The 14,078-nt window shown below is 29.8% G+C and overlaps 1 protein-coding gene across 1 annotated transcript; it reads left to right on the top strand.

Moving 5' to 3' along the window:
- Nucleotides 1-2,158: 2,158 nt before the first annotated feature.
- LOC141664324 (protein trichome birefringence-like 2) lies at nucleotides 2,159-6,545 on the top strand. Its single transcript, XM_074470249.1, has 5 exons — nucleotides 2,159-3,342; nucleotides 4,008-4,200; nucleotides 4,289-4,479; nucleotides 4,722-4,880; nucleotides 5,909-6,545. Exons 1-5 carry the CDS (start codon nucleotides 2,396-2,398, stop codon nucleotides 6,249-6,251), a joined length of 1,833 nt encoding a protein of 610 aa, XP_074326350.1. The 5' UTR covers nucleotides 2,159-2,395; the 3' UTR covers nucleotides 6,252-6,545.
- Nucleotides 6,546-14,078: the final 7,533 nt, after the last annotated feature.

Here is a 14,078-nt window from a genome sequence, read left to right as displayed (position 1 = left end):
AAACTTTATCGAATTGAAAAATATTTAAATTTAGGAGAATAGTCTACAATATTATCAAATTATTATATGAAGAAATATTGGAGTTGTAATTATAGAAACTTAAAAATAGTTTAAATAACAATATAATTACATTTTTTACTTCAAATTGTTGAAAACAATCATCAACATCAATAATAAGTCTTACAATATATAATTTATTTTTATGTTACATGATTGTACTCGGTCGCGTAAAAAACAAATATGGATTGTTTGTGAGTGATAATATGAATACCATATATAAATTATTGCAATTTATTTATTACATAATTTTGATTTTTGAATAATTATAAATACATGTTATTTAAGTAATCAATTGCCTCACTAAATGTTAATAATGATTATACATGTACATAAATCAAATTTTTAACATATAAATAATTGAAACTATCGTAATTCCCTAAAAAATGTTAGATACGATAATTCACATGGTAACATAAACACATATAACTTAATCTTATTTTGTTAAGAGTAGTGTAAAAAAACTAACATTTTTCCAAATATGTACTTTAAATTTCAAAAACTAACATTTTTCATTAAAATCAACTTTTATATTAACAGTAGTGTAAATTTTATATTATTTTATATTATGATTTCAAGTAATTCTGAATTTAGTTACTCGTTTTTTATCTTTTTAAATTGAGTAAATTAATTGTAAGTTAGTAGAGAACTCAGTAATAATATAGACCAGTTATATAGTTTATTTAAATAAAATTCAAATTTTTTGGTCAACTCTGTATTCAACATATATGTTAATTTTTAACTTTTTCTTTATAAATATAGCAACGACATTCTACATATTAAGTTTATTTGTTTCATTTTAAACGTACACTGACTACCCTATTTATATTCATTAATTAAATACAATTATACAACATAAACAAGAATATATATATATATATATATATTTTTCTTAATGAGCTATATTAGAAACGTTGTATAATTTAATAATATCTTGTATGAAAATGATACGCAGATAAATACGTTAGACATTATACAACATTTACAAATAAAAATATAACTAAAAACATTATAACTGCATGCATAAAAAAACTCTAGAAAATAACCCTGCCTCGCACGGGTTATTATGCTAGTTTGTTGCAACAAAAGAAATGTAACGAAATTTATATCACACCCTATGTTTTTATGTTCTTCATTGTTTTTTTATTCTTAAGATTTTTCTAAAAAATATTTAAGTTCAAGAAAAATATTGTTAAAAATATGTTACAACCTTATATGTAACATTTATAACCTTATATACAACATGAAATTTTCATGTAACATTTGCAACATCTTATACAATTTCGAGCAAAATCCCTTGCACCATTATATGTATTTTTAATCATATTTTTATAAATAAATATAAAATATATGTATTTTTAATAAATTCCCCATTAGTCTTTAATTAATTCATAGTAGAATAAACTGGACTATGAACAACGACAAATTTATGCTGGGTTAAGAGGACACGTGGATCCATAGAACCAAAAATTAATAATTTGTTATTAAAACTTTTAGGTATGAATATGTATATTTTATAAACTATCTCCATTAAAAAAGGTTAAGTGCCCCAATAATGCTTATAATTTTTTCCAAGTCATATTTAATTTTTATTAATGATAATAAATCGGAGATTAAAAGGTTTGATTACTAGTTTAGCAGAAAAAAAATTTAAATATTAATTTTAAACAATTAAATATTTAAATTTTTTAGTAAGAATAAATTTTTATTTTTTTGAATTTATTCTACCGGTAATATAGTAACTTAAATATATGATGCTCTCGGAGTCGTTAGATTCTCAAACAAGTCATTTTGACAAAAAATGTAAATTTTACTCGGTTTCCTTTATAGGCATGTCCATTTCCACGAGAAGCAAAATTAAACAATTTTTTTGTTTTAACGTACATAAGTATTTTCGAATTTGTCGCGAGTTCTAACGTTGTTTAGTGAGTTCACATAATTACTGTGGGACCAAATAATCAAGATAAACTCCAAGATAATGAGCGATAAAATTAACACAACTGATATTAAGGACCAGTTTATAACTGTTCAAGGGCATTTCAGTACTTTCACTCACTCCCCTCACAATCTACACACACAACAACAGTCTCTCTACACTCCACACATCACATTGACAGCCATTGAAACACTTTGAAAAAACCAAACAAAAATACATTAAAAAAAAACTAAAAAAGCAACCTTTTTTACACTTCTTCACCTTGTTCTTGTTCAACCCATCTGTTTTTTTTCATAAAAACATCTCTTTTATTCACAGCATTCTTGTGTCACTGTGTGTATAAATAATATATTTGTGTTTGTGTGTAATGTATGCTGATTCTTGAGTTTTGGTGAAAAGGGTATGATGGACTTGAAGAAAGTTGTGTTCTTGGACCATTTTGCAGCTTTTAGAAGAAAGGTAGTTTCTGGGTTTGGTTTAGGGCTTATTGTTTCACTTATTTTTTTGAGTGTTTTTGTGTTTAATATTTCTTTCAAGACTCCCTTTTTAAGCCCAATTTTTCAAGGGTTGAATAGTTTTGGGTCTAATTCTAGTTCTGTTACTCTTTCTTGGCCTTTTAAGTCTTCTTCTAGCTATTCTAAGATTGTTAATGATAGTTCTGTTAGTGTTGGTAATGGTAGTGTTGTTAAGTTGCCTGATACTGTGAAAACCCATGTGGCTGATTTTTCTGAAGATGGTTTTAATGGGAGTTTTGGTGGTGGAAGTGGTAAAGGAGGTGATTTTGAGGGTGCCCTTTTGAGGAATTCTTCTGATTTTGTTAAAGGTGGGAGTTTTAGTGGTGAATCTGTTGGTGTTGGAGGTGATTCGAGTTTCGGTAATGGGACTAGTTTGGTTAGTGGTGGTGAATCTGTTGGTTTTGGAGATAATTTGAGTTCCGGTAACGGGACTAGTTTGATAAATAGTAGTGAATCTGTTGGTTCTGGAGAGGATTTGAGTTTCGGTAATGGGACAAATTTGGTAAATGGTGAAGGAAAGATCAGTAATTTGACAGTTAGTGGAGGGGATGGTGCACCGCTTTCTAGTCCTGAAGTGAAGAAATCTGAAGTTACGTCTGAGAAAATTAATGCCACGATAGTTTCTAACAATTCCGAAATTGTGGAAGTAAAGAAGACTTCTTTGGATAAATGTGATATATTTCATGGAAGATGGGTGAAAGATGACACAAAGCCATATTATCCTGCAGGTTCTTGCCCTCACATAGATAGGGATTTCGATTGTTACCTTAACAAGAGGCCAGATAGTGAGTTTGTGAAATGGAGATGGCAGCCAAATGGTTGTGATATCCCAAGGTAATACTAATCTCAAATTTTTTAGTAATTTTACAACACTTGACTTGGTAGGATTTACTAGTAGTATATATGCTAATGAATAGTATGTTTCTTTAGTCTATCCTAGTATGTTAATTGAACAGGTTCTAATGAATACACATTTTTAACGATGTATCATTTGGAAAAAATACCGCCTTGAGTGAAACTTGACTATGATCTGCAACATTGTAGGGGCACATTTGGGAAACTGCAAATAAGCAGATCCAGTTAATTAGCTGTTAGTTGGAGGTGGTATAGAGATCTTAGATCTCCTGCACCGCACCAATTTATTCCCACATTAACGTTAATTAATACCCATATCTCCAATATAGAAGTTCACGTTATTACATGTATTAAAAAACTTGATGAAGAGAAGTTTAATGGAGTAAATTTTTGTTCCGTCTCCTGGAAAAGTAGTAGTTCGCATGTGCATTAGGGAGCTTGAACAATGGTATTGCTTTTCTTCTCAGATTTGTTCTTTAGCTGGCATTTTCCAGATGTGTCTTTTTTGCATGATAGTAAGCGTTTGTAATAATTAACTTGATTGACATAGAACCTTCAAATTTAAGAAAAATCTAAAGTTAGCAGTTTGAGTTACATGATGAAAAGCTAATCTAACTTTTCTCTGTCTGCTGCCATTTTTGCAGTTTAAATGCAACTGATTTTTTAGAAAGAATCAGAGGGAAGAAACTGGTTTTTGTTGGAGACTCTTTAAATAGAAATATGTGGGAGTCTCTCATTTGCATACTCCGACATAGTGTGAAGGACAAGAAAAGGGTTTACGAGATTTCGGGAAAAAAAGAATTTAAGAAGAAAGGATTTTATGCATTCAGATTTGAGGCAAGCCTCCTAAACATTTTACATTAATCCAAGCAAGTTGCACTCATGTCTTATAAGTTTTACTTTTGTCTCCGTTTATACTTCGTAGGACTATGATTGCACTGTGGATTTTGTAAGTTCTCCATTTCTTGTCCGCGAATCAACTTTCAAAGGAAAGAATGTTTCTTTGGAGACACTAAGACTGGATCTAATGGATCGGACCACCTCAATGTATCGGGATGCTGATTACTTGATCTTCAATACAGGGCATTGGTGGACACATGAGAAAACCTCTAAAGGGTAAATGCAATTTCTTCATTTGTTGTTCATTTCCTCATCGGCCGTCTCTATTCCATTCGTAGGCCAATTTATTGCATATCATACCACCTATTAATCTGAGTTTTAAAGGGGAAAAATGGGTAAGCAGGGACTAAGAAGTATTTATAAGTGCACAGAAACTCAGAAAGTAAAGGACTTGATGATCTAAGCATCTTTACACTTTCAGAAATAGTTGACTATTATTTATTTTGTTGATATTACAGAGAAAACTACTACCAAGAAGGTAATATTGTACACGCAAGACTTAAGGTACTGGATGCCTACACGAGGGCACTTGGCACTTGGGCCAGATGGGTTGATAAAAACATCGATAAAGAGAAAACTCAGGTTATCTTCAGGGGATACTCAGTAACCCATTTCAGGTAATTACTGTTTCCTTCTGTCTTGTCATCTGGTCCGTCTATTTGTCTTTGTATTCTAATATCTAATAGCTGTGTGTGAAGAATATTTACTTTTAATCTCTCATTTCTGTTTATATGTCTTACAACTTGAAAGGTAATTACTAATTAGTAATTACTAATAAATAAAATAAGTTAGCTATAACGCACCATGTCTCTTAAAAACTTCACTTCATATCTCATAGTTAATTATTGAAAATAAAGAATCTTGTTCCACAGGAAAACCTGGGAACTACAGAATGGTTTGACTATGGGGTTCTTTAAGTGATGCTTATCAAACTTCATTCCTGCTGAATTTGGTTATAGAATTGTTCTGAGTTTGATCATAGTCTTGAAAGATCTGACTTTTTGCTAGTACGCGATCTAGAAAAGCCTCTTTGTGTGATCTCCAACACACTCTACTACTACTACTACTACTAGATATGAGTATGTTTATAAGAAAATCCGAGTAGTATATTATCATCTGTAGGATTATTTTCTGAATTCTTCTTGTGGCTCTCACACATAAATTCACGTTTGGGCAGGGAAATGTGCAAACAGAAATCGAAAAATGTTGGTAGTCATAAATCTATCTGCACTATACATTGTTCCCAGATATTAGGTTATAGTATGCCCAATTTACTCCCCTCTGCGGCTCTGCCTACTTGTGCATGGTCACATAGAATTCATTCCTTGATTGATACATAGTAGTGTATGATTTAAGAGAAGCTTCCTTGCCTTTTCAAATGAAACTCCATTTTGAGGTGCATTAGATACTAGCAGATCTATCTTAAGTTTGTTGGATCCTATTCCTGTGTCCCCTGTTCTTATTTACCTTTGTTTAGTTCTTTACTCAAGCTTTGTTATATGGTATATGCATAGTTGTGCAAAATTTGGATAAGCTATCAAAAACTACATTATGAGTATAGATTGGTTAGGCAGTGCTTTTTGTCCATAATATCTTTTGGTTAGTTGATGGTTCAGTATTCCTTAATTGTTTGATGTGGTCACAGAGGAGGCTATTGGAATACGGGAGGTCAGTGTCATCAAGAAACTGAACCAATTTTCGACGACGTTCACCTAATTAAATATCCTTCAAAGATGAGAGCTCTAGAGTATGTGATCCAAGACATGAAAACGCCAGTGGTATATTTAAACATTAGTAAGCTTACGGACTACAGAAAAGATGCACATCCTTCAATTTATAGAATGGAGTACAAGACTCAAGAGGAACAAATTGCTGCAGTGCATTCGCAAGATTGCAGTCACTGGTGCTTGCCTGGAGTACCGGATACTTGGAATGAGTTATTATATGCTTCTCTCTTGAAAATCGGAAAGGGATCGTGGAAAATCTAAAATATATACTCAAATCAGAGAGATTGTCAAGCTTTTTGGTTAATGTGTGGAGGTTTAACTTCACACACACAAAATGTACTATATTGTGTCTAGTTTAGTAATTCGGAATATGTAGCTTGAATATGTTTCGAGATCAAATTAACCAATGTGAGGTTTTCCTTCATCTGAATTCATTGTAATATTATTATTAAACATACCAGATGTCTTGTAAAGTTGCTAGCATGTTGCAAGAAGATTACATAGTAGGTTCAGTTTCGTTTACATGGAATGAAATTACTGTGAAAATTAGATTAAGTTTGTACTGTTTTGTAACATTCATTCATACATTTCCTTCATATTTTCACAAGAGATAAATTTACCTCATACTTGCATCTTTGACACTACAAGGCTGTAAAGTTCAATTTCAAGGTCTAATTATTATCTGATTACTAGATATAAGATGAAATTAAGACCAAAATTTCTCATCAACCCATATCTGTAATAAATACTATAATTAAAGAGTACAGAAATATATATCAAGACTCACACATTCTTGATCCTTAGCACACTTGAATTTATTCATACATATTTTTCTTTTTTTCATGCAAAACCACATGAACTACTATATTACCATAACATATGCAGATAGAAATCCAAACAATAGCCAGTAAGAAAACTCGAAAATTCGAGTTCATTGCCGTTCTGTGACTTGCCGGTTTGTTACACATTAGCCAAATCCTTCATACTCTGGTTGAACTTTTCGAAACATCATCTTCACCTTCTTCCGTGCATGGCAAAGCTTTATGTTGATTTGCAGAGCATGCAGATGGCTAAAGCATAAGCAAACTGTCTAAATTTGGAGCATGTAGTGAAACTAATCACTCATTACTCCAAATTGCCATGTTTTTCTTAAGCCATTGAAAGATTAATAAACTTGACTTGAACAAATCATATGTAGCCCTTTCAATGGTTAGAAAAACTAGTGGAGATACAAAGTGGGAAGCCTAGTGCCTTTAAATAGCTGATCAACAAGGAGCAACTCAAATGTTTAACCATTGCATCATTATCCAAAACAGTAGTAACTTGTCACTTTTTTCAAATGTAACCAACTAAAGCTTTGATGAGTTGAATAAAGGTTTAACCTTGTATGCAAATTTACTAAACTACCCTTCACACAGTAAATAAACATGACTTTTAGTAATCTCTTAACTTGTGTGCAGGGCCGTAATTCGAGCTCGAACTCGTTTAAATAAACTCGACTCGTCTCGTTCTCGTTTAGTTAAACGAGTCGAGTTTGGACAGAGGTTTTAGATCATTTAATTATACGAGCTGACTCGATTCGACTCGTGAAAAACCGAGTTCGGGTAGAGTTTTAGACTCGATTATGTATAAAATTAAACAAGTCGGCTCGCAGGACTCCTTAAAGCCGGATCGTTGAAATAAACGAGCCGTCTCGACTGGAGTCGTGAAATTAAACGAGTCGAGTTCATACAGAGATTTAAACTCGATTAGTTAAACGAGCCGGCTCGACTCAACTCTATTAACCTCGGCTCAAATCAACTCATTAACCTCGATTCAGTCCGCCCGAATTACGCCCCTTGTGTGTTTACAGGAGGGCATTAAGGTCAAAATGATAAGCACTGATTGGTCCATCAGTTTTGATTAGGGCTTTTCATTTTTCTTGACTGTATATTGTCTTTGGTATTTCCACTATCGATCATTGTTGTTGTACAGTTTCTCCACTAGCTCAAAGTTCATTTAATTTCCCCACTAATTCAATCTACGTGTCAACTTTTTATTGACCATTGTTGCTGAGTCACAAGTACCGAGACGCACAACTGATATGTCCCGTATCCAGCGTTACATATGTTGAGACTTGAGACATCTCGAATCCTTGCCAAATTTTAATATATATAATCAACTTCTTATTTATAATATTTATTTAAAGATGTTTCAATATTTAGTTTTAAAAATTGACTATGTAATTTCACATATTAAATTTCAAATAACTCTTGTACTCCAAAATTATTGATAATATATAATTTTTGCATTTTACGTATTTAACTATTTCAGGAATTTGTCAAAAATTGACAATTTAACGGCAACTATATGACAGCCACACGCTCTATTCAACTTTAACAACACGAGATTCTCTTAATATAGAAATAATAAGAATTTCTTGATTAACATAACGTTTTTCTAATAAAAATAATTTAATTCATAAAAACAAAAAATCCAACAATATTCAATAAAAGATATTTTTTTTGGTATTATAAAATTTATTATGAAGAAGAAGTATTGTAAAAAGCAAGTTTCAGTTACACTGTTCATGAATTAATTACATAATTAGAGATTAATTAGAATAATTAATTAAAACTGTCAATTCCTATATTATTTAATATGATTATTACATAATTATTTATCATTTTTTGCTAAATAATTATTTATCATTTTGGCTGTACATATATAATTAATGTATATATATACAAATATATTTAAAAGTAGAGTATAATTGGAATACATATAATTCGTAGATTTTTTTAAGTGGAGCTCGAAAGCAAAAACTAAGAGAGTTCGTGATTTTATGAAGATAATATTTTTTATTTAAATTTCTACTTTTTTTAATCATCATTCTACATTTTTTACAAATTTTAATCAAACTAATTTTTAATGGATTTTAATTATTCAATTTTTGACCTAATCAGTCCGGTAAAAAGCGAGAATCAAATTTAGTCAGTGGAGGTATCGTCCAGAGATTAATCGGGTAATCGAGGATTAATTATTTATTTGAAAATTCATATCAGATCATCCGAACAAGTAGGGTCAATAGTTCAGCATTTAGGCCGTAAGCGGTTCTTTCGGGCGGGAAGCAAGCCGCATTAATCAAAAGTCAAAACTAATTAAATATTATTTTTATATATAAATATTAATATATTTATTTATTTTATTATTTTAATTTTACATATAAAATTATTATATACATTTATACAAATAAATTTAATATATGTAAAATTATTAATGCAAATATAATTTTTGAGATCTATTTTTTTGAAAGAAATTAAGATCTAACTTATAAATTGAGATAAGTTTGATATAAAAAATTATGAAAGTTCATTATTTAATCATTTAAAACAGTAGTAATTATGTGCACGAAAATAATATATTTTTAATTTTTTTACAAATCTATACCTTTTAATTTTTTAAGTTATATATATATTTATTTATTTTTCAATTTTTTTATTAATAAGGTCGATTTTTGACTGATTAACCCGATTTTTGACCGACTAATATGATTTTTTCCTATTCTTAATCAATTTTCTTAAAAACAATTTTTATCTGATATTCGCTTAACCAACTCGTTTTGGTACCGAACAATAATTAATCGGTAATTAAATTTGTAATTAATTCCAATTAATCTCCTACTTCTAGAAGCTTGACCTAATACAAAAATAATCAAATCAAATAAACAAGATTGATTTCGATAAATCACCTGGTTACCACTTACAAGTCAAGACTGATTAGACATTAGAGGCAGCACACGTCTTGAAGATAGTAGTGGTCTAGAAATAAAAACATAGTGGTATTCTCTTTTTATATAATAATAGAAGGTGGATCTTCAAGAATCAAGAGTATCTTCAGTTTGAGTTGGAAAGTGTAAAAACTGTGATGGATCTATCAGCTACAAGACAGTGATCTCCTCCTCAGAAATGCACTCAACTGTAACAGCCAGAGCCAACAGTCCCCTCGTTACTTTTGTACTCGTTTTTTTTAAGTAGCATATATTACATTAAAAAACGATGGATTTTATACAGATTTTGAATTCTTTAGAATTTGGATAGTTGTTACATTACATCGTGGACAGGAAAGTTTAGGCCGAGCAAAATCGAACCGAAACAAAAAACCGAACCGAATCGTGCTAATTTAATTAGGTTCGGTACTGATTTTTTAGAAATTCGGTATATCCCGAATAGACCGAGATAAAATTTTGTTCGGTCCGGTTCTTGTAAAAAATATTTCGGTCCGGACCGAATAGACCGAATAGACCAAATCATAAATACTATAATTTTATATTATATATATTTTACAAATATCTTAAAAGTTATAATCATAATTTTTAATTTGTAATTGTATTTATACACTCTTAGTACTCTACATATCACTTTTTAATTATATTTTAGATTTTATAATTTTTGGTTTAAAATTTTAATAGAATTTAATTTATTTAAAAAAAATCGGTCTGTTCTGTCCAAAACCGGACCAAACCGAGTTATTTCGGTTAAATTCGGTTCATAATATAATTTCGGTCCAGTTCGGTCCAAGAAAAAATAATAATTCGATTTTTCGGTCTATTCGGTTCGGTCGATTTTGGTCCGCCGAACGCTTCAGCCATAATAAAATCAATCTTTTGGTTTAGACTAAAAAAAGTAACGAAATTGTTTATTTTTTTTTTGTAAATTAACCTACAAATTTCTTTTTTCATATACAATCCAAACAAACTTTAATAAATTATGAAAATTTTAACTCGAAGTTCCGGTCATGATTTTAATAATTACCGATTTTATCAATTAATTTTATAGAATATCGTGCAGCATTCTAAAAATTCCCGATTCAACCGAAATCCCCTGCAAGGTATCCAACCGATTCGATTTTTGAAATCCGATTAATCCTTACGAATTTTTTATTGGAGTATATATAATTATTTATTAAAATTAAAATACTATATTCATTTAAATATGAATAATTATAGAAATATGATATTATAAATATAATTTTATTAATAAATAACTAATATAATATAATAATATATTAAATTTAATTTAATATTGTAATACATCCGATTTTTATTCCGATTAATCCTTCCTATTAATCTCCAATTTTCAATTAATCCCAAATTGATAACTCGACTAATTTTCCCCGATTTCCGATTTTTATGATATTATGTATTATAAAAATAAATCATATTCACAGGTTCGATTGCAAGTTTCAGATCTAACTGATTCTTCCCACAAAATTAGACATCATTAGAATTCATATATTTGAATATCTACCTAAATGTTTTTTTAGAAGGTAAAGGCATGCAAGGTAAATGTATTCTTTTTACTACCGAAGGATTTTTTGCCTGATTACTTAATTAAAAAGATCTGATGGTCATAAATGATAATAACCAAATCAACAAAAAAAATATACCAAATTATACCTCATTCTGATTATTATAGTATAGATATTTGTGACCGTGTAATGATGATAAACATCAAGCAAGTACTAATGCAAAATAGGAAATTTGCAGATTTCTATGTTTTATTCAGACGTTACACGTGACATGAACAGCAAGAAAATCATTATTTCAAAAATGTGATTAAAAAATGAGGAATATAAAAAAGATCATAAGATTGAGATATGATAAATTGTTTTTTATATATATGAAAGTGTCCAGAAGTCAGGGATATGAAGCACACTTAAAGTTAAGAAATAAGACAAACCTTCTAATTAAAATCTCTAAACCATTATTCTCGACTAGTTTATAAAAAAATATAATTTTTACGTGATTATATAAGATGACATGTTATTAACTATTAAGATTTTAAATTCACAAATTACATGATTATAAAGTTTGCTCTCAGAGTGTGGTGTGCAACATTGAAGCACTATAAAATTGGAGGATCATGAGCTAATTAGCCTCTGAAATTAAAAAAAAAATCCATTAAAAAGCAGAGCTCCAAATAGCTGGGAATTTTTAAGGCATCTTGTTAACTATTAAATTTAAAATTATTGCTTCTTATATTAAAATACCAAAACCTCAGTATAGTTGATGTCCTTGAATATAGTTTTCCCAGAGGTATATTAGGTGCAAATTCTTATTTTTAGGTAATTGATTTATAGATTCTTTCTAAAGATGCAGACTGAATTAGATGTGTTATATCCTTATTGACTCTTTGATTCACTTGGACATATGTTAGCAAGATTCTGGGTCTTAAATTAACCATATATCTATTTTTTACATGAATGCATTAAGATTTGTGATATTGTGATACCTATCTGCTATCTATTAATGGATCCAAAGCAACCAAGGAATCTTTGGTATTATTTAGCAAAAAATGTTAAAAAAATATAATAAATATATTATAATAAAAGATAAGTGGAGATGCTAATAGATTAAAATATTATATAAAGATATAATTGATATGAGTTGTTTTTCTTGTTAAGAGATATTATAGTTGGTGACTAAGTCTTGTAATCTATATATACCAAATTATTATGAACGAGAAAAGTATAATCTTGAGAACGTATTTATCATGGTATGGTATCAAGATCTTAGATTATCCTGATAACAGTTTCCGAATACAAAAGAACAAAAACACTACGAGAGTTCGTAGTCTGAGACAGAAAAAAAAGATAATAACAACTGATGATTATATTCTTGAACGGAAGCAGTAAAGACGACCCAATGATCATTTCTCGATTAGAGATGATAAAACGAACGACGACCGTTGATAATAATGGTGGATTTTTTGAAACATGTCTTGTCAATCCAACGACGACAACAAGAAGATTTTTGTAATAATTGGGATATAGATTATGATAAGGATTAGATGACGAATGTGATGATGAAGATTTGACTAGAAAGAGAAAACATATTCAAGTGGATGATTAAAGCAAACGATTCAGATCGAGAAAATTGAATTAAGTGACAGATTAAAGCAGACGATTCAGAATGAGAAAACTGATTAAAGTAGCTGATTTGAAGCGTACGATTCTGTTTCTTTTTTAATTTGGCAAACTCTCGATTCGAGGATCGTGAGTTTGAGGGGGGGTTAAGAAATATAATAAATATATTATAATAAAAGATATGTGAAGATGTTAATATATTAAATATTATATAAAGATATGATTGATATGATTTATATTATACTTGGTGACCAATTTTTGTAATCTATATATACCAAATTATTATGAATGATAAAAGTATAACCCAAGAGCATATTTTATCAAAAAAAAAACAAAAGAATCTTTAGTATTGATACTAAGACTCTGTTTGAGAGTGCTATTGAAAACTGCTTTGCTGTGATAAAAAGTGCTGTCAAGAAAATTAGCTGATTGTTTTTTTTTTATTTATGCATATTTTGAGATATAATATATAAATATAATATTTTTGAGAAGGTTTGATGGTGAAAGTTACAGCTACTTCTTGCAAAAGTTAAAAACAACTTTTTTAAAAACATGGGGGACATGCTTTTGCCAACAACAGTTTTTAGACCAAAAATGCTTTTTCACACAGCGACTTTTAGAATTTATCAAACACCTTTCTGATAGTTTTTCGGCAAAAAACTGTTGTATCTGTCTGGAACAACAATACTTAACGGAGCCTAAGTATTTGATAAACATGGGCCGACTAATCACGTAACTGGATTGCCTCCTTCAAGATGTTGCATTCAAGTTACAAAATTTATAGTTTAGTCCTCCATCCTACGAAACACATTACACTATTGAGTCAATGAGAAATGAAGGAATCAGTGGCACCTTTTAAGTAATGACTTTGAAGTGAGTTTCTAATTTCTTAGGATTGATGTAGAAGCTTTCAAACGTCAGGACATGAAAATATATCAACATATTTGTACATCTGATCTTGCAAATACTCTATACAAGAGCATACCACTAAGGTACTAAATCATATGAGTTGTCAATCATATACATATTAGATATGCATGTGTGTCTTGAATAAATTAATATTTAGTATTATATCTACTGTGATTAATGAATAATTTTTAATTATCTATCTTTTTTTATATTTGCTATGCTTAGCCCAACATAGGGCATTGGTGAGACATTTTATTCAATTTAAATGGTGAG

The sequence above is a fragment of the Apium graveolens genome, chromosome 6, assembly GCF_009905375.1.
Source record: "Apium graveolens cultivar Ventura chromosome 6, ASM990537v1, whole genome shotgun sequence".
In the NCBI taxonomy this organism is placed as follows: Eukaryota; Viridiplantae; Streptophyta; class Magnoliopsida; order Apiales; family Apiaceae; genus Apium; species Apium graveolens.
Note: the sequence above shows the minus strand (reverse complement) of the source record. Positions and strands in the feature narration are given on the sequence as shown.